The sequence below is a fragment of the Carassius gibelio genome, chromosome B21, assembly GCF_023724105.1.
Source record: "Carassius gibelio isolate Cgi1373 ecotype wild population from Czech Republic chromosome B21, carGib1.2-hapl.c, whole genome shotgun sequence".
Lineage (NCBI taxonomy): Eukaryota > Metazoa > Chordata > Actinopteri > Cypriniformes > Cyprinidae > Carassius > Carassius gibelio.
In genome coordinates, this window is record NC_068416.1 from 10,237,985 (window position 1) to 10,258,338 (window position 20,354).

Sequence of the window (20,354 nt, forward strand, 5' to 3'; positions counted from 1 at the left end):
TCTCAGTATTGTTATTATTTTATTTTTTTGCATCCTCAGATTCCGGATTTTCAAATAGTTGTATCTCGGCCAAACATTGTGTGATCCTAATAAACCATATATCAATGGAAAGCTTATTTATTCAGATGATGTATAAATCTCAATTTTGAGAAATTTAAACTTAAGGCTGGTTTTGTGGTCCAGGGTCACATATCATTTCACATATCAGTCTGCACTATACTATAATTATTAATATAAATTTAAATGAGCATACTACACTAAATTTCCACTAGTTCTTTTTAGACATTTTCATTGAAAAGTTCGATGTGTCTGTGCCCTCTAGTGGAGGACAAAAAGACCAGTAATTTATTTTTGCACAGGATTTTGTCATTGATAATGGGTCAGACCATGTTGTAAGGTATTCAAATAAACAAAAAAAATCATCATCTATAGCTAACAATATTATAAATTATAGCAGAAATATTTTCAGTAAGTCCCAAGTAGACATTTTATTTACAGCAAATTTACATACATACTTTATAGTATATGTATTGCATTTAAAAAAAGTTAAAGTTCTATAATCCAGAAGACTTGTAACAATAGTGTATTTAAAAGATAACTGAGCATTAATACTGATGTGACTTGCATAATTATTTGGAAACAATGTAAGTCTTAAATATATAAAAAGATTATTTCTATTCATTTCATTATACATTTAGACATAAAATATGTTTATTTAAATTACTGTAAGACTGTCAGTTATAGGAAGAGCTCTGTCACAGAGTCAAAAATATAATAAGATGAATCAATGAATGTGCAAAAGCTGTGCACTTAATTCCATCATATGATGTTGCATGCTGTTGTGTTTTTAGTTTTTTTTTGTAATTAAAGTCTGAGTTGGCACAGTTAAGTGTTTCTGAGTGGTTATCACTGTCCCGGCTCCACCGTCCTCTGAATATGAGACACTTCCAGCACTGGCATGAGGAGCTGGAACGCGTCCTGGATATATGATGCACTGTTTGATGCCTTAAAAAGTGAAAAAGATCTTATTACTTCTGTGCAGACATCAACATAGAAGTCTTAGATCTGTAAATGTTTTTTTTTTTTCTTTTTGCAAGCGCAAAAGAGGAGACATAAAATAAAGACAAACCTCCAGAAAAATGCTGGTAATAAGTGGATTGAGAACTTCTCCCTTTTCATTTGCCTGAAATAACAAACATTTTGACTTGATGGCATACAAAACTCATATTTTATAATGACTATAAACCTATTATAGATCTCTAAACTATATGAAGTGAAGCGTCCTACCCCAATGGTAGTCAAACACGACGTGAACTTTTTGGATAGTAGTGATACCTCCTTGCAAATAACAATAGTGACTCTAAAAGTGAAGCAGATTATGGTTTTGATTTCTCCAAATCTAAATTTTGCACACTTTTGCCAAAAAAAAGAAAAAAAGAACTGACTGTGATAGGACTTTGGCTTGTTCTATGGCCGTCATGCCCTCAGGGTTACAGTGGAGCAGCATTTCAGCCGTTTTGTGGAACTGCTCTATGGATCTCGCTGTGAACTCGGCCAGGCTTGAAATGGCAGACAAATGGGCCTCCTATGAAAATGAAAACTCAATTGTCAGAACAAACACAAATATACATGTATGCATATCTTAGAAGTCATTTAGTACATTTCAGGCTAAATAGCAAGCGTTGCAGACCTCAACACTGCATTTCGACACTGCCGTTTTCTGTTCTTTCTCCTCTTCTTCTTCTTCTTCTTCTTCTTGCTTTGGGTTTTCACTTTGTTGCTTCATGTTTGTGATATGGTTGAATGCATTTTTTCTTGCCTGAGTGGATATGAGTAAGCGTAAATAATCGGACACAGAAAACACTAGAAGATTACAATTATGACGAGATGTGTTACCTTGCTAAGTTTATCTGCTGATGTGGAAATCTGTAGTCTTTCAAGGACATCCGTCAGTTCCTTCACAAAATCCTCACCATCATCAGCTGAGAATAAAACTTTTTTTGTTCATTTACCAAGTCCCAGATTTCAAAAATGTTACCATCACTATATTTGTTTGACTTTAGCTTTGTGTTGATTGTAAGCTCTTACACTTCGCATCATCATCCACCTCGTCGTCAAACTCCATGAGGGAAAAAGGCTCTTTAATATCCTGTAGTTCTTGTTTTAGTTTTGCTAACTCCTCACCGGACAGAGAGGTCCGCACAGATTTCACCTGCACACAAACACAAACACCTGCATTCAAATCCTTCATGGTTTTAAATTCTAGCACTGGTTTCTAATAGTACAAAAATCCCACTGACCTTGGCCTCACTATCTCTAGAGAGGATCTCCAAAGCCTCCAGATGGGACAGGCCTTGAAACTCATCAAACAACAGCCCATAATGAGCCTTCTTGTCTGTTTCAGAAGTGGAGTTTTCAGCTATCTGCTGCTCCTCACGTTCTTTTGCTTCCCTCAACACCTTTAAGAGACGAAAAACAGAATCAGATAAGCAGAATCCAATCACCAATCGGTCAAGTAAAGGTCATATGTTTCTGTACGAGTGTGTGAAGGGGAGTTGAAGTGGCTGTTGCTGAGAGCTTCTGCACCTGTGACAGTGTGGAGTTCCTGTTCATCAGTCCCTTTGTTTTCTTGAAGCCGGGGTCTCCCTCTGCTATCACATCCATGGTCTTCTTCCCAATAAACTCCAAAGCATCCAGACCACCACTTATTACCGTTTTACCCTAGCCAACAAACATAGGAACACACAATAAATATATGTGCAATCAAATAAAATATCTAAACTAATTAATTAGTTTAAAATAATAAATGTTCATTAATATTTATTAATATAACCATTTTTTTACTGTTTTTCTATAATGTTTGTTTTGTAAATAAACTTTGTAAGTAGGCACAGTTGAATTAGTTTATAATTTGAACACATTTTTATTTGCACTTAAGCACAATCCAAAGAAGATGATTGATCTAATTATAATAATGTATTATTATTGTACATTTTAATTATATGAATTATATTTCAAGGTTCCAGAAGTTTTAGGAGCTTCAGGGAACATGAACTTGACTTGTCCAAGCTCCTTTGATCCACTGGCTAATGATTACGGGTAATCATTTTTCTAATCGATTTAACTAAATTTCTGGTTGAGGAATCAAACCACTTCTGGTTTTTCAAGACCTTGGTTCTTCAATCAATCAATCAATCAATCCATCAATAAATAAAATAGTTGTTAAGGAGGTAAATTGGACAACAATATTGCTATTATTTTAAAGTCTATTTGAAATAAAAATAAATTTGCTTTATTACCATCCAGCATACTTTTAAAGCTTACCGTACTCTGAACCACAGTGGTTAAAGATGACAGCATTCCCATACTACTGGAGGAGATCATTCCCATAGCACCACCCATCCCATACGGCTTCTCCTCGTCGTCATCTTTACTTTCCTTCCTACTGGCTGAATCTGCAGAGCAAGAAGATCATGAAGATCATCAACACTTGTGAACCGGTGTGTTGGTCTGATGTATCCCATGTCAATCAAAGAGCACATCATTACCATCAGTTTTTTCTTTTTCCGCTCGAGCTGAGAGCTCCTCAGGACTTGGGATTCCTAGAGACGTCTCAGCTTTCTCAATGACCTGTGTCAACCCTTGGCCTTAGACAATGAATGAACAGTATGAGTCTTGATGATATAAGAATTGAGCCTTTTAAAAGCCGTTGAGTCTCTTACCCACAGTAGCTACAGTGGCAGTAGCAGTGGAGAGGATAGATTTACCCCAGCTACCCCAGTAACCCCAACCTCCCTGGGAAACAGCCATCTCTGGGGAGGCCTGATGGAAAAAAGTGACAGGTATATTATTATTATTAACCCCATGATAGTATTTTTAGACTAAAACAGTTTCATGTTCTGGAAAAAAAAAAAACATTTTGGGACATGATTAGAAAAGGCTAAGCGGTTGACCAGTCACATCAGACTGGGCCAGCTGACCAATCACAGAAAACAGAGCGGAAAGGTGGCCTTTATTAAACAAACAGAAACTAAAACAGAACTTTTAGGTGGAAAGAGGTGATGCAACAATGTACGGTGAATATAATGTTTTTAAAACCTTAAATCATGTAAATTTATTATAAGTAACAGAACATACAGATAAGATTAGAAAATGACAATAACTTGTAAATGAGGAACTATAACATGGGCACTTTTTTAAAAAAATTACACAAGTAATCTTTGCAGTCAAAATGACCAAATAAGAGAAAATGTGAAAATATAGAGCAATTTTCTGGGGTACAATCTATAAATCAGCCACAGTGAAATAGTCTTTGATTTAAATATATTATTTGAAATATATATTTAAGTGCAAAACCTATATGTGTGTGTGTGTATATATATATTTAGATGTAGCAGATGCTTTTATCCAAATTGACTTACAAATGAGGAAAATGGAAGCAATCAAAATCAACAAAAGAGCAATGATTTGCAAGTTCTATGACAAGTCTAAGTTAGTTTAACACAGTACACATAGAAAGTTTTTTTTATTATTATATAATAAATAAAAAGAAAACAGGATAGAAAAGGAATAGAGCAAGTTAGTGTTAGAGGCCCTTTCCTGCTTTTGTTAATTGTATAATAAATAAAGAGAAATCAGATAGAATACAAAAAGATTAGAAAAGCTAGTGTTAGTTAAAAAAAAAAAATATATATATATATATATATATATATATATATATATATATATATATATATATATATATATATATATATATATATATATCTCAGTAGAAAGGTGATAAAAGCTTACGTCTGAAGCGCTCTCTGCTGGTTTTTGTGTCTCTGAGCTCTTCTGTTCTTCTGGTGCAGGTTTATGTTCGGGTCTTCTCCTGGTCTTTCGGGTCGAGGCATCACTCTGAGTCTCATCAGAGGACTCATCTCTGGTGGATGATGAAGGATCCTCGGGCTCTTGGTCCATCGATTTCTCTGTTTGGTCACTTGTGGAGCTTTCGTTGTCACACATCTTACCACATACTAGTCTGCCTGAAATGGACATATAAATATGTTTTTTCTTTTAAAGGAAAGCTATATGATATGAGGTGTATACATGACAGTGTAGTTTATGAAACTGGAAACCAATGCATCTTTTTATGTCTTCAGTACAACGTTAGAGAAAAATTGTTATGTCCCTGGATATAAAGTTACAAACTGCTGAGGCCAAAGATTGATTCATATACGTTACTCAAACAAAAACTTGAACTTCAATGAACTTCTAGAAATGAGTTGATCATAAAAATCCGTTATAACAGATGCTGTAATACATACTTAGTAAATAAACCACATTACATTTGTCTGTAATACTGTCTGGCATAGCCTACTGTTCTGTACTGTATTTTAAGCTATGCTAAGTTTCACCAGTGAGCTTGTTTGTATTCAAATGAATAAGGGATAAACATAATAACATATCAGACCTACTGACCCCTGTTTCTCTTCTCCAGCGTGCGGCCACGTCACTGGACTCAGTCCTGCTGTGTTTAGTCAAAGTTTATTTTTTCCAGATACACTCGCTCTTCCATCTATTCGACATTGGTATTCCGCCACCTGCTGTTTGGAGGAGGTCACTGTTTGCACTGTATACACTTGGAGCTACCCACGTCACATGTTTTTGTATTTTATATTATTGATCAATATGTGAATCCATTGACCAACATATAGGCTACATGACATGAATTGTACGCTCACTAGCACAAATTAATTTAGATAACATTATATCAGATTGGATAGAACTGTATTGATTCCAGATTGATTCCACACTCGTGTGTGTCACGGACTCGGACTTCCGAAGCTTTGTTTTGATCCATAGACTAACAGGTTTGGTCACGCTTTTTCAACCCATCCCCTGCTCCGCGATGTTTGTCAGATATTTTGGAGAAAACAAGTCGGTGCACCAGATGTCGCTAATGTGCATTGTGTTGAAAGCTCCGAGTAGAGGCCTCAAACGCTTCAGAAAGCCTAGGTTCCCTATCATAGGTCACTTCGATGCTGCGGTGACGTCACCACGTATGGGAACACCTCTGGTGTGACGAATGTCTGAAGCCCTATACCATCCCGCCAATCCTATTGGCCAAATGGCGCATAGCACCACCCTGCGCATGCGCGCGCATGATATACCTGGGTGCAGCGCGCCATTTCGCTCAGATTTCATTCCTTCAGGAATAGCGAATCATCTGTGCCCTATCGTCTCGCGTTCTCCAGCGATCTCTTCGAGCAGTGTTAACTCCTCTTCGCGGACGCGATGAGCTTTCGAAAATGTAAGGAGCCATGTACCAGGTACATCACGGCGGGGGACACTCATGACAGGTGCGTAGTATGTCTTGGTTTACATCACGCACAGGCGGCGCTTAGCGGCCTTTCTTCCTGTCCCCATTGTGATGGCCTGCGGCTCAGAGTACTGCGCTCCAGGGTGGAAGTTTTCTCTAATGTCGCCCTCGAGTCTAACCCCCGTCAGGTCACCTCTGCGACTGCCGAGGCACCGCACGAGGCGAGGGCCTGGGGTGACACGTGCGACATGGATTTTGTGGACAGCGCAGCGCTGGAATATTCTCCACATCGCTCGCTCTCCCCTACCCTGCTGCAGAATAAAACTTATACTGAGCCCGTCGTCTTCTCTAATGAGGATTTACTTCCCACACCGGAGGCATGCACCGCCATCTCCTTCGGTTGTGGACGCTATGACGACGATGTTTTATCCACCGCGGCCTCGGGGTCTGAGGACTTCGCGACCGACACTAGCCCTCTTCCTCCTAGCGGACAGGAGAGGCGTGTTTCCCCCTCCTACAGTGAGCTGTTGGATGTGGTTTCTCGTGCGGTGGGTAAATTGGGGCTAGAATGGGAGGTTGACAAGGCCGAGGCCCAACCTTCTTCCAAGCTGGACGACCGTTTTCTAACCAGTCGGACACCTACACAGCCCCGGAGGCCTTTGCCTTTTTTCCCGGACCTCCACCAGGAGGTTTCGAGGTCCTGGAAACAGCCATTTTCGGCGCGGATTACTAACGCCGCGGCCGCGGATTTCGCCACCGTTTCTGATATGGCGGACCATGGCTATACTATGATGCCCCCGGTGGAAGAGACTCTCGCCGAACACCTTGCGCCTAGTTCGGCCGCGGCTTGGAAGTCTCGCCCCCTTCTTCCTTCGAAGGCGTGTCGAGTCACGTCTAGTTTGGTGGGTAAATCCTACATGGCGGCTGGTCAGGCGGCTGCGTCGCTCCACTCTATGGCGGTCCTTCAGGCCTACCAGGCGGAGTTATTGAAGGAATTGGATGAAGGTGAGGGCATCACACCGGAGGCAGTTAAGGAACTGCGTAGAGCTACGGATTTGGCGCTACGCGCTACCAAACATACCGCTCGTGCAGTGGGCCGTACTATGGCCGGTTTGATTTCGGTTGAGCGCCACCTCTGGCTTAATCTCACCGATATTAAGGAGAAGGATAAATCTTTCCTTATGGATGCCCCTGTCTCCAGGGATGGATTGTTCGGTGAGGCTGTCACGTCAGTAGTGGAGAAGTTCAGGGCAGCGAAACAGCAATCAGCCGCTTTCCGCCAGCTGATTCCCCGCAGACCCAGGGAGGTCGAACGCCGGCAAGCGCCCGCGCGTTCTCGCTCAACCTCCTCTCACCGCCAGCGAGCAGCCTCTCGAGAGGAACCTACACCCATGGCGCCTCCTCGTAAGGACTGGGGCCCTAGGGTTTTTCCTCCGGCGCACCAGCGTCAACGTAAGCGATTGAACCTGACCTCGACGGCTAAAGCCTCTCGTTCTCGGGTGCCGAATAGCAGCTCCTGATCTTTTTGCTGCTTGCCAGGGACTGTGCCCTCCGCTAGAGAGCGCTGTCGGACCGCTTTCGCGCATCCCACACTCTCATTGCAGTCCCCATGCTCAAACATTGATTGTCTCGCCGCTAACAGCGCCTCGAGCAACATTGGATCGAGCTGTAATGACAGACGCTCCCTCAGACACTCTGCGCAATCCTGCTTTCGGAGTTCGAGGGACGACTCAAGGACCCTACACAAACGGTCCGTTTATGACGGCTCGCACAGCCGCCGCTTTTTCGCTAGCGGCAGAGCCCGATGTTCCATCTGTTGGCCTAATTCCTGCCGTGGACACGTTTCAGGATTATACTCAACGGAACGCAACGACTCCGGCGCATACGCTTCCCCGGTGCACGAACACCACGGGTTTTTCGTGTCCGGTCGTTTTAACGCGTATGACGGCGTTGCTGGGAGCGGAAGTTTTGAAACCGTTAATATTGTTTCGGGCCGCGTGGGAACGCTTGCCCGGCATTCCTCAATGGGTGTTACGCACGGTTTGTCACGGATACACCATTCAGTTTCGGAAAGGCCCGCCTCCTTTCCGCGGAATTCTTCCCACTACGGTGAAGTCTACGGAAATGGCGGTGCTGCGACAAGAAATGTCAGCTCTGCTGAGCAAAGGGGCTATAGAAGAAGTACACCCCTCTCAGATGGAGACAGGTTTTTACAGCCGTTATTTCGTGGTACCGAAAAAAGACGGCGGGTTACGACCCATTCTGGATTTACGCCGTCTGAATCTTGCACTCAGACCGAGCAAATTCAAGATGTTGACGGTGAAATCTATTCTGTCTCAGATCCGACCAAGCGATTGGTTTATTACGATCGATCTGAAGGATGCGTATTTCCATATTCAGATCGTCAAGAGACACAGGAAGTTCCTCAGATTCGCTTTAGAGGGCAAAGCGTATCAGTACCGCGTTCTTCCCTTTGGCTTGGCTTTAGCGCCCCGTACGTTCTCAAAATGCATGGACGCAGCTCTGGCCCCGTTGCGGCTCCAGGGCGTTCGTGTGTTGAATTATTTGGACGATTGGCTGGTGCTAGCGCAATCGCGGACTCAAGCATACTCTCACCGAGATCTTGTGCTGAATCATTTAAACAGCCTGGGCTTACGAACAAATTTCAAGAAGAGTGTTTTAACTCCCTCTCAACGGATAACTTTTCTTGGAATAGATCTGGACTCTCGCGCGATGACAGCGAAGCTTTCTCTCCCGCGCGCTCAGTCGATTGCGTCATGCGTGCGGCACTTCAAAGCGGGTCGCACGGTGACGGTGAGATTGTGCCTCAGGCTCTTGGGTCTAATGGCAGCAGCATCCCCCGTGATTCGTCTGGGATTGCTTCAAATGCGCCCCTTTCAGTGGTGGACGAAAAGGCGGAATATTTCACCCCGTTGTCTCCCGCATCGCACGATTTCGGTGACACGGCGGTGTGTGATGTCGCTAAAAATTTGGATGTCAACCGAATTTCTCCTGTCAGGAGTTCGATTGGGAATTTATGCTTTCCGAGAGACTGTCACGACGGACGCGTCTTTGACTGGTTGGGGAGCTGTGTGTCGAGGGCGACCAGCCCACGGAGTGTGGACAGCGGCTCAGCGCGGCTGGCATATAAACAGACTGGAATTACTGGCAGTTTTTCTGGCTCTCCAGTATTTCGCGGATCTGCTGATCGGCCGTCATGTGCTGCTCAGATCAGACAACACAGCGGTTGTGTCTTATCTGAACCATCAAGGAGGATTGCGCTCTCGCCCCCTGTGCAGGCTGGCGAGGCGTGTTCTTCTGTGGTCTCGGGACAAGTTTCTCTCGATCCGGGCCATTCATGTCCCCGGACGATTGAATTTCGGAGCGGATCTGCTATCCAGACAGGCTCTGGAACAGGGAGAATGGCGATTACACCCCCAGACGGTGGATCTTTTATGGCGGATATTCGGCAAAGCGAAAGTGGATTTATTCGCATCGAGCATGACTACGCATTGCCCGCTATGGTTCTCCCTACGCTCCCCATCGCCCCTGGGCGTGGATGCGTTAGCTCACAGCTGGCCCAAGACCAGTCTGTATGCTTTTCCTCCGATTCGTTTGATCCCAGCGGTATTATGCAGATTACGCCGGGACAGAGTGGAACAGCTGCTGCTGGTGGCTCCGCGATGGCACACGCAGCCGTGGTTTGCGGATCTGATCAGTCTGCTAGCGGGCTCTCCGTGGGAGATTCCCATCAGACAGGATTTATTATCACAAGCACAGGGGCTGATTTGGCACCCGAGGCCAGATCTGTGGAAACTGTGGGCGTGGCCACTGAGCGGAGTGCGTTAGTATGTCCCGGTCTTTCTGCTGAAATTACTGAGACTATATTGAGTTCTAGAGCAGCTTCTACGAGACGCTTATATGCTTTCAAGTGGAGACTGTTTACAGCCTGGTGTGGTAATCATAATGTGGATCCAGTTTACTGCCCAGTGGCTTCAGTGCTGGAGTTCCTCCAGGAGCGTTTCTCGGATGGCGTTACACCAGCCACTTTAAAGGTTTACGTGGCAGCCATTTCAGCTTACCACGAATGCATAGGCGGTGCCTCTGTGGGGCGTCATCCATTAGTTTCTCGTTTCATACAGGGTGCGCGACGGCTGAGGCCTTTCCGCCCTGTGCGAGTTCCTTCATGGGATTTATCCATTGTGTTGTTAGGTTTATCAGGGCATCCGTTTGAGCCCTTGGAGACCGTATCGGATAAAATCCTGACACTGAAGACACTTCTTCTCATGGCTTTATCCTCCCTCAAGAGAGTTGGGGATTTACAGGCTCTTTCTGTTTCACCCTCATGCATGGAATTTGCACCAGGCTCTGTGAAGGTGCTGCTGCGGCCCAGGCCTAACTATGTTCCTAAGGTCGCATCTAACCCTTTTCGCTTTCAGCAAGTGGTTCTGGAAGCTTTTTCACCTGCCGAGGCCGGGTCAGGAGATCTAAGTCTTTGCCCTGTGAGAGCTTTAAAGACTTATGTGGATCGCACAGCCCCTTGGCGTGGTTCTGACCAGCTGTTTGTCTGCTTTGGACATAAAAGTAAGGGCCATGCAGTTACAAAACAGCGCATGTCCCATTGGCTGGTGGAGGCAATTTCTTTGGCCTATGGGGCGCGCGGACTCGCTTCGCCCTTAGGGGTTAAGGCTCATTCCACTCGAGCTGTAGCTTCTTCTCAAGCTTTTCTCAGTGGCTGTTCTATGGATGATATCTGTGCTGCGGCAGGATGGTCCTCACCGAGCACTTTTATCAAGTCCTACAGTCTGGATGTGAGGATGGCCCCTGGCTCCCGGGTTCTCTCCGCTTGAGCAGTTGCTTCCTCGGATCTCAGTTATCAGGTACGTCAGGCGTTTTGGTATATCGTTCCCATACGTGGTGACGTCACCGCAGCATCGAAGTGACCTATGATAGGGAACATCTCGGTTACGTATGTAACCTTGGTTCCCTGAATAGGGAACGAGATGCTGCGGTTCTGGCCGTTCCGTACCTTGATAACTCTTCATCTTCAGTCATGAAATCTGAGCGAAATGGCGCGCTGCACCCAGGTATATCATGCGCGCGCATGCGCAGGGTGGTGCTATGCGCCATTTGGCCAATAGGATTGGCGGGATGGTATAGGGCTTCAGACATTCGTCACACCAGAGGTGTTCCCATACGTGGTGACGTCACCGCAGCATCTCGTTCCCTATTCAGGGAACCAAGGTTACATACGTAACCGAGATGTTTTCCATCACTAATCGTATTACTAATATAGTTTACCTTATGGTACGAAAAGAGTCTCCGATGGGATACATCAGTAGGAAAAAACAAGCATCTTCCATCAGAAAACTTGTGTTGCATCTCGGGGCAAAGCAAAACACAATGCTGAACAACAGTATAAAATGCGGGAAACTATTAATTTTTTATTCTAAAATTAATTGAACTGTAAATTAATTAATTGTACTGTAAACTGAATCCATCCATTTATAACACTTTCCTGGGTTATGTAATAGCTCTGCAGTCATTTATATTGTTGAAGTTTTTGAAATATAATTCCGTGGCACAGGACATTAGTTATGCTTACATATAGTTTATATAGTACATAATTACTATAAAATACTTCTACATATAGTTTATATCTTGTTTTTATTATAGCACAGTTAAATAAATATTTTCTTAGTGTTACCAAAAAAAAGCACGCAAGGTTTCCAGATTACAGATTACAACTTTCAAAAAGCAAATCACGAAAACTACTCCTCGAATCTGATTGGCTGAGTGTTTTGAGCTCTGTGATTGGTTCACTGCTGTGGTCGATGAGTCTCGACGTTCTCACGCACATGTTCTAGTGTTGCCAGAATGAGCGGATTCCCGCGCCACTACGGTTAACCATTATTGTTGCATTCTTTTTTGTTTTAAATTGTCGTATTATCGTAGAGTAAGATATGGATCAGTAAATATATAAATGTACGTGAAATGCCTGCTAATTACGTTGCTTTTCCATATCACTTATATTGGGCACTTTATAAATTTACTTGCTAACTTGAAAATAACTGATGGTAAATTTATTGATTGCCGTTTTTATAGTGTGTTTTCATATTTTAATAATATTAGACAATTCTCTTTAATAGGCTATTTTCCCCGATTTATGTATTGGCCTATGAAATGTACCTGTTATTTATATTATTTATTTTGTTTTAAGGAGTTATACGCTTCCCTTATCAACCTTGATTGATATATTATATCACATTATTTTGACAGTTAAAGTTTTGGGCGATTTTTTTTTTTTTTTTTTGAGTGGGCGGGATTTTGTGAGCTTTAAGGCTGGAAATGGTCTGTCCAATCTGGCAACACAGCGCATAACATCAGAAACGAAATGGCTGAAGAGGAGGTCGAGCAAACTTCGGGAATTCTTCAGGAAATTTTCACTTCGCCTCTGAACATTAGTTTGCTTTGTCTCTGTTTATTCCTGTTGTACAAAATCGTCCGCGGAGACAAGCCTACAGACTCTGGCCCGGTTGAAGAACCGATGCCTAAACTAAAGAAAAGAGATTTCACTTTAGCAGAGCTGCAAGAGTACGATGGACTGAAAAACCCAAGAATCCTGATGGCTGTCAACGGGAAAGTGTTTGATGTTACAAGAGGAAAGAAGTTCTACGGACCAGGTAACATGCTCGTATCTCAGATTCAGTCTCGGGTCTAATTTCAAGCTTATCTCAGGTGTTTTTTTATGCATTTATTTAGTTTTTTTTTTTTCAAATGCGTGATTTCTTGCCATATGTGAGTTATCAATTTTAAAATATTCCATGAAAATGCATTCATTTAATTTCAGACACTCCCCTTTATGTCGCACCTTTTAAACAACATACAAATGCCAAGTCATAACCTCTTACCCACTGAAAATTCAGAATAATGGAGATGTCACGCAATCCTGTTAAAGTGCATCTGTTTACATAATTTTTCGTCTCATACCGAGATTTCTTTTGTAACTTTTGTGCACACTTTTGCAATTGCAAAACTGCTGGTCATCAGTGAACGATTAACTAAACTTGGATAAAGGTTGATTAGATACTGAAGATATCCACTGAGCACCGAATGGTGCTTCATTCAAGAAAATTGATACTATTTGTTTTGTGTTCCTGGTATTATATATCTATATTTGAAGACCTAATACCCACTTTGTTCACTTTAAGATGGCCCTTATGGGGTCTTTGCGGGCAGAGATGCATCCAGAGGACTGGCCACATTCTGTTTGGAGAAGGAGGCCTTGAAAGACACTCATGATGATCTTTCAGATCTCAATGCTATGCAGCAGGAGGGCCTGAGCGAGTGGGAGACCCAGTTCACACGTGAGTTGAAGGACACTTTTTGTTCCAGCCTCTTATTTTTCAGTTGCACGCTTCAGGAATGTTGCAACGGGGTTGCATTGCTAAATGTTGAGTAATGGGTCGTGTTTGCCTCCACAGAGAAATATGATTATGTTGGGAAGCTTCTGAAGCCTGGAGAAGAACCGACTGAGTACACAGATGATGAGGAAGTCAAGGACAAAAAGAAGGATTAGAACATGGAGATCACGACAAACCTAGCTTTGTTGTGGTCACATTTGCTGATAGCTCATTTTGACTGTTTTGTCTGACTCTGAACCACTTCGTAATACATCACTGTGACCTTAATTTGCACGTCATGTGTTCAGAAACCTAATCTCATATCACTGTATTCAGAAACTTAATGTAGTATATGTTATAATTCCAGCAACTGTGACTCATAATCATGTCATTTGAAGAATTCTTGGGTAAAAATATTCTTCGGGAATATATGGCTTGCTATACAAATGGGACACAATTCTCGCTCTTTTTATTCCGACTCCAGATTTTTAACTAACCGGAGAACATTTAAACCAAATACGTATATAAACATCAAAATACACTAGAATGCTTTTAAATGAGTGCCACAGTAAAAGTTGGAGTGGAGATCTCTTTCAAGGGTGCTTGTCGGACCAGTTTCCCTGATACAGATTAAGATGAGGCCCATACTAAAGAGGGTTTCGAGCAAACTTATCACATACTAGTCTTAACATCTGCTCAGGAGATACCCATTACATTCCATTATGTTGAGATTATGTTTTCGACTTTTGTTACCCAGAAGAGTATTTGCAAAACACCTTTTCTGCTCATAATGTTCATTATTAAAGAATATGATTTATTACCATTGTGCATTACTGCTTTTATTTTAAAACTCTGGTTCAAAGTATATGTTGCTGAATACTGGTGGTGTTTCCATGAACCCATGGAATCATAAATCTTTTTAACCAAGCATTTGTTCCTACAGCAAGTTTGCTTTATAAAGCCTACTGAATGATATTTGGTACATGAATTTCAAAAGGCCTCTAGATTTTCGACATTATCAAAACTTTGGTGAGAAACATGTTTTACGTAACCTACAACAAGCCTTTTGTCATCTGATTAAGACTTTTTAGCAAGTAAAAGGCCTGTTTGAATAATTCTGTAAACCAACACACCCAGGTTGTGGTACCTGTGTGTTTTTGCTGTGAAATCGAATTATTTTTTATAATGTAATTGTAATTATAATTGTGAATTTCTCGGAAATCAGTGGTTCCCAACATTTCCTTGTACTCTTTACAGATTTGGAACAACTTAAGTGTGTTTGAATTGTTATTTTTGAATGAACTACCCCTTATTTTAAGTGGTATTTAAATCTAATTTACTAAGATATGTTATTGGAAGATAAAGTTTATTTCTACTTGAGTGTGAGCTGCATATTCTCACTATATCACATTTTATAAAAGCCTGATGTAGCAAATATGATAAAACAGATTAAACACAAATGCAAACTTGTTAAAATGTTTATTTTTTTATTTTGTACAAGTGTTAATAAATGGTTTGACGGGGAGAAAACCTTGATTTAAAATCTTTTTTTCTCTCTCTCTCTCTCAGAATAAGCGGTTTAGTTACAGTTTCCTGACTATTTTATTCATAGGCTTTACAATGTAAGAGAAGGGAAGACATAGACATATCCTCTAATTTTGTGAATATGTAACATTGCCCAAAAAGGATGAGCTTGTTTCTTGCATTTAATACATCTGATAAACTTAATATTATTTCTAGCTCAAGAAAAAGATATGTGTCAGAAGTGGGATTCGAACCCACGCCTCCATTCGGAGACCAGAATACCCGATTCTTCGGAAGGGAACAGCCCTTGAGTCTGGCGCCTTAGACCACTCGGCCATCCTGACACTACTAGAAACGAAAGTCGCAAAATTCTAATTCATAACACGTTCTTATTTAACAAATACATTTTTTCTTAATTTTACAATGCAAAGTCAATACCGATCAACCGGCGAATTGTTGAAATAATGTTAAAACTGTTAAAACAGCAGTGATGGTTCCTTAATATACACAGGAACAAAAGTAATATTTTAAATATTTTAACGCTTTTGTACTTATTAGAATACGTTACTCCCGCATAGGTTAACCATATACAACATAATCTTAAACTATCAGTTTGTTTTCGTGTATCATTTTAATTTTGCGTTATGTTGAATCTACCGCTGATAGCTCGCGTGCACGCGCGCACGCATCGCTCACTATTTCCTATTTCCGCGTTGCCATCTTGTTTCTGCCATTCATTCAGTTCAAGGGTATTAGCACGAGCAGTTTGCTGTACACACACACGACCATGTATCGTTTCGCCAAGGCTGCCCTGAACCTCAGCGGTAAGTTAAATCTCTTATTCAAGGACTGACCGTTTAATTTCACATTATATCTATAAGTCTATGCCACAATTGTCATGTGTATTACTAAAAAGAGGTCAATTAGCAATCATGTATATTACTAAAAAGAGGTGCATTAGGAATGTCTTTCATAAATTCAGTGAGTCCAAGTTTTTGACAATTCTTCGTCGAGGCAATGAATAATGTGTTAAAGCATATATAAACTTGAATACATTTTCTCTCCTTTACAATAGGTCAGACTGCCCGTCAGGTGGCTGTGCGACAGCAGTCTGATCTGTCCCGTGAATTTCATGCAAAGTATGGAGCTCCTCTGCTGATTGCTGGGGCCACATTTTGCACAGCTGTTTGGGCATATGTAAGTGACCGCAAACACAAACCCTCTAGTAATTCTTTATCTCATTTCAATGTGTTATATGTGATTTTGTGCACTGTCTTTGCAGGTGATCACATCAACTGGCATTACATGGAACCTGTCACCGGTAGGCAAGGTCCAGCCCAAGCCGTGGCTGGAGGAATGAATGCATCTCCTCATTGTGCACCGGATGCTGGAGGATTCTGAATGACATTTTGAACTTTTCCATTTTGCAAATGGAGAATTTTCACCTTATCCAGTCTTGTTGCTATCGTGGCATGCCTGTAAAAATGTAATAAATTTAATCCAAATCATAACATTAGTCATCTTGTTTACTTTGTTAAAATGTGTTATTAAAAGGTTTATGTCAGATTTGATCCTACATTAGTTGCACATTTGACATGTAACATTAGCTTGACATTCTATAAATTACATTCAAATTAACTGTCTATTTTATGGTCATGTCCATTTTGAAGGTCAGTTTTGTATTTATGATAAAACCTTAAACTGTTCACAACTCCAATTCCTTTACCACGAAGCTTGCTGAACAAACTGGGTTACAAGATTGGTTTCACACTGAGAAAACCAAACCAATGTAATCAAGCTTTGTTGGTAGACTACCATGCCGTGGGTGTTTCTTATTTTTTTGTTTCCTTTCCTCGTATCTTGGCTTCACCACTTAAGATGCGGGGGGAGGATGCAAAGAAAATGAGGATGGAGGAACTGAAGGGTAACTTGTTTGTATATTGATTTGGAATCTTCTAAATTTATATATTTATTTAAACTGCATAGTTAAAATATACATTTAAAACCAGTGTGACGGATGTGAAGAAGAAGGTTATACTGATGCATATAATTTATAAATGTATCAGTTTTTTTGACCGGGGATGTTTCATTTTAATCCTCGCTTAGAGCACCCCTAGAACAGATGTCCAATACTTTCCCTGGAAGGGCCACTGTCCTGCAGATTTTAGCTCCAACACACTTTCCTGGAAGTTTCTAGTGAGTTTGAAGACCTTGATTAGCTGGTCCAGGGATGTTTAATTAGGGTTGACGCTAAATTCTGCTGAATAGCGGTTCTCCAGAAAACCGGTTTGGACAATTATGTAGTATTCATATTTAGTTTTAGTTCATTGATTCATTCATGTACTTTAATATTTCATTATTTAACTAGGTGCAGAACATTGATGTTGTTGTATGAAGTAAAGGGCTTTCAAATATATTTTTCTTTTATTTTTTACAACAAAAATATTTAGAAGACAAAATCACTGAAAAATATCTTTGGACACCTTCATAGGGGATTTTGTTTTTAAATCTTTTGCGCCAGTTCAGTTATCCACGCCAGTCCATTATCCACACTTGATCTTATGTGGTCCCTTTGTGGAATTCTGGAGGCGGTGAGTGGCCGTGGAACCCTTTTTCCGGCCTACTCAATGTGTGAAACCACCAGCTTCAGAAGCAACATAAACCTTCTGCCCATGCATGGATGATGATTTAATGCTTAGGCAGGTTATACAAGTCTCTGGTTGTACATGAAGGAAGTTGTCAACTTGAATTTCTTGCAACTCTACTATACGGGGTGACTCCACATTGTCACGAGGCGTCGCGCCAGAAACATCCCATCAGCCGAGTGATCACAATGTGTGATCTCCACATCCAGAAGCACAGGAGGATGATTGCACCTAATGCAGAGAGGTACGTGGAGCATGTGGATGACCTGGCCAGGAAGTTACTGACTTCTTTAAAAAAAAAATCTTAGAATTGTGAGTTCGTATCTTGCAATTCTGATTTTATAATACGCAGTCGCGAGTTAAAAAGTCAGAATTGCGAGATTTTCCTATGGTCTCAACTGAAAATGTCTTAAAATATGTCAGTGTCATTGTTCTGTGTCAAGATGCACACCTGTAATGTTTTCATCTAAGGCATAAAAGTTGCTTAAATATCTTAATTTAACTATGGTCTAGCCCTGGCTTAAGCTAAGCACTGTTTGTGAAACCAGAATTGCGAGTTATAAAGTCAGAATTGTGAGTTTATATCTCGCAATTCTAACATCATAACACCCAGTTTAGACTTTATAACTCACAATTGTTAGTTGATATCTATATTTCACAAATGAACTCGCAATTCTAATAAACAAATTTTTTTTTTTTAATTGTGGAGTTAAAAAGTCACAATGACCTTATTTTATTTTTTATTGAGTGGGGGAAACGGGCTTCCATACAATCTCCAACAATCAGTTCGGATTCTTATTCCTTTTCGGGACAATGAAAATGGATTGGGTCTGCACCACGTGGTTCAGTCAGTAGCCACCTACCTTAACACCACACTCTACAATCTGCTGCCATACAAGAAAGGTCTGGGTAGAAGAAAAGGAATTTCTGCTGGGAAGTGTTCCAGAGAAAAGCCTTTGGATATCCACATACGTTTGGGAGAGCCTTGGAGATAGTCACCTCCATGAGTTACCATTGCCCACTGTCTTGAACTTGAGCTGATTAATTTCCCACACATCAAGCACTGGATTAAGATGTGCAACTGCGAAGCAAAATGGAACTTCAAGGATTTTGTGGAGCTACACAAGCCCAGTGAGGTGCCATCTGCAGCAGCTCATGCAGTCATGTACAAAGGAGATGTGTGTGCCAGAATTGAGGAGTTGGATCTGTCGTTCTCAAGAAACCTGAAGAAGTAGAGAACATGGCATGCCATGGTTTGAGATCTGTATAGAGCATTTCCTCAGAGGCACGCCACAAGACAGAACGATCACTGCTCTGGTGTTCCTCAGCTGCATGCGTGTGTCTTTCCAGAAACTGGCAGAGCTGGAGTGCCAGCTGCCAGTCACTCGGAAGCATCTCCAGCAGTTGAGGGTATAGTCTCAGCTGCTCCTGATCCAGTCTCTTCAAGTTTGGAGGTTCCATGAGTCAGTGTATTTTAAAGTGGTCCTGCCGTAGTAAGTACACCTTCGTCCACATGTTCCTGTTCAGGAACCAAGATGGAGATGGAGGAGCTAGTTAAAAAAATCCAACCAACCTGTGTACCTGCAAGTTCCAACAGTAGGTGGACAAATTTGGAGGTCTCCTACATTTACCAGAACTCCCAGTTAAGCCATGATCAGGCCTACGATGGCAGACGTTAAAGTTCCAGTCATCTTTTTATATTCTTGGAATGATATACAGTAGTAGTGTTTGCCATGTGTCTTATATCTTCACTCTCATAGATCTTGGGGACGGGGTAAGAAAACCTAATAAAGTACAATTGTTCCCCTAACGGTCCCAGGAAAAGATTTAAACCTTCGAGAGTGTCGAAAATAGCACCATTTGGTGGTTAGTAAAAAAAAAATATAATAATAAATAAAGCAGCCAAAACTCTGTGGAAGAAGTTTCGCCGGATGAAGCAGCCACCACATGCTCCATAGATTATGTGCACATATAAGAGCCTTACACGTGTATGTGTTACGTTTTTCACATTGAATTGATCAATTAATGTGTGGCAAATGCCAGTATGAACTAAAATAATTCAATATGATTTAATAGAAGAACAATGATAGACCGTTTAAAAATGTAACTGAATAATCTAAATGAAATTCGCTAATTTTGATATACTTTCATATAAAACATTGGATTGAAATGTGGATTAGAGTATTTTATGATGGGATCTGGTGGTTATAAATTGTAGCTACGTTCCAAACACCAACAACAGCTCCTGACCCTATCCCAAAATACACCAAATTACTAAAACAAAACCATAATTGCAAAAATTATAGCAAAAAAAGTTAATATATTTTCATTTAAGAGCGTAGGATCTCTAGATAGGAGCAGCAACATTGCAACACGTTCCGTCATAGTTTCTAACATCCTTTGAGCTCAGTTAGCAATTGATTGACAGCAGGTATATCCAATGAGCGCTACGCTTAGAACCGCATACCTCTATTAGACCCG

At 41.4% G+C, this 20,354-nt stretch overlaps 3 protein-coding genes and 1 non-coding gene across 4 annotated transcripts; 2 read left to right on the forward strand and 2 right to left on the reverse strand.

The window, feature by feature from the left end:
• Positions 1 to 460: 460 nt before the first annotated feature.
• Positions 461 to 5,593, reverse strand: LOC127986482 (protein FAM114A2-like). Its single transcript, XM_052588750.1, has 14 exons — positions 5,453 to 5,593; positions 4,792 to 5,020; positions 3,723 to 3,822; positions 3,549 to 3,647; positions 3,325 to 3,455; positions 2,587 to 2,721; positions 2,301 to 2,459; positions 2,089 to 2,212; positions 1,897 to 1,982; positions 1,691 to 1,819; positions 1,446 to 1,585; positions 1,288 to 1,360; positions 1,130 to 1,183; positions 461 to 1,005 (listed from the first exon to the last, which is right to left on the reverse strand). The coding sequence occupies exons 2-14, from the start codon at positions 5,002 to 5,004 to the stop codon at positions 907 to 909; spliced, it is 1,542 nt and encodes a 513-aa protein (XP_052444710.1). The 5' UTR covers positions 5,005 to 5,020; positions 5,453 to 5,593; the 3' UTR covers positions 461 to 906.
• A 7,062-nt stretch (positions 5,594 to 12,655) lies between these two features.
• LOC127986381 (membrane-associated progesterone receptor component 1-like) lies at positions 12,656 to 14,527 on the forward strand. Its single transcript, XM_052588623.1, has 3 exons — positions 12,656 to 12,984; positions 13,513 to 13,668; positions 13,786 to 14,527. Exons 1-3 carry the CDS (start codon positions 12,696 to 12,698, stop codon positions 13,878 to 13,880), a joined length of 540 nt encoding a protein of 179 aa, XP_052444583.1. The 5' UTR covers positions 12,656 to 12,695; the 3' UTR covers positions 13,881 to 14,527.
• Positions 14,528 to 15,461: 934 nt separating this feature from the next.
• trnal-caa (transfer RNA leucine (anticodon CAA)) lies at positions 15,462 to 15,572 on the reverse strand. Its single transcript has 2 exons — positions 15,535 to 15,572; positions 15,462 to 15,507 (listed from the first exon to the last, which is right to left on the reverse strand). It is a non-coding gene; the product is annotated as a tRNA-Leu (tRNA).
• A 321-nt stretch (positions 15,573 to 15,893) lies between these two features.
• Positions 15,894 to 16,739, forward strand: LOC127986382 (cytochrome c oxidase subunit 7B, mitochondrial-like). Its single transcript, XM_052588624.1, has 3 exons — positions 15,894 to 16,052; positions 16,304 to 16,425; positions 16,511 to 16,739. Exons 1-3 carry the CDS (start codon positions 16,016 to 16,018, stop codon positions 16,586 to 16,588), a joined length of 237 nt encoding a protein of 78 aa, XP_052444584.1. The 5' UTR covers positions 15,894 to 16,015; the 3' UTR covers positions 16,589 to 16,739.
• Positions 16,740 to 20,354: the final 3,615 nt, after the last annotated feature.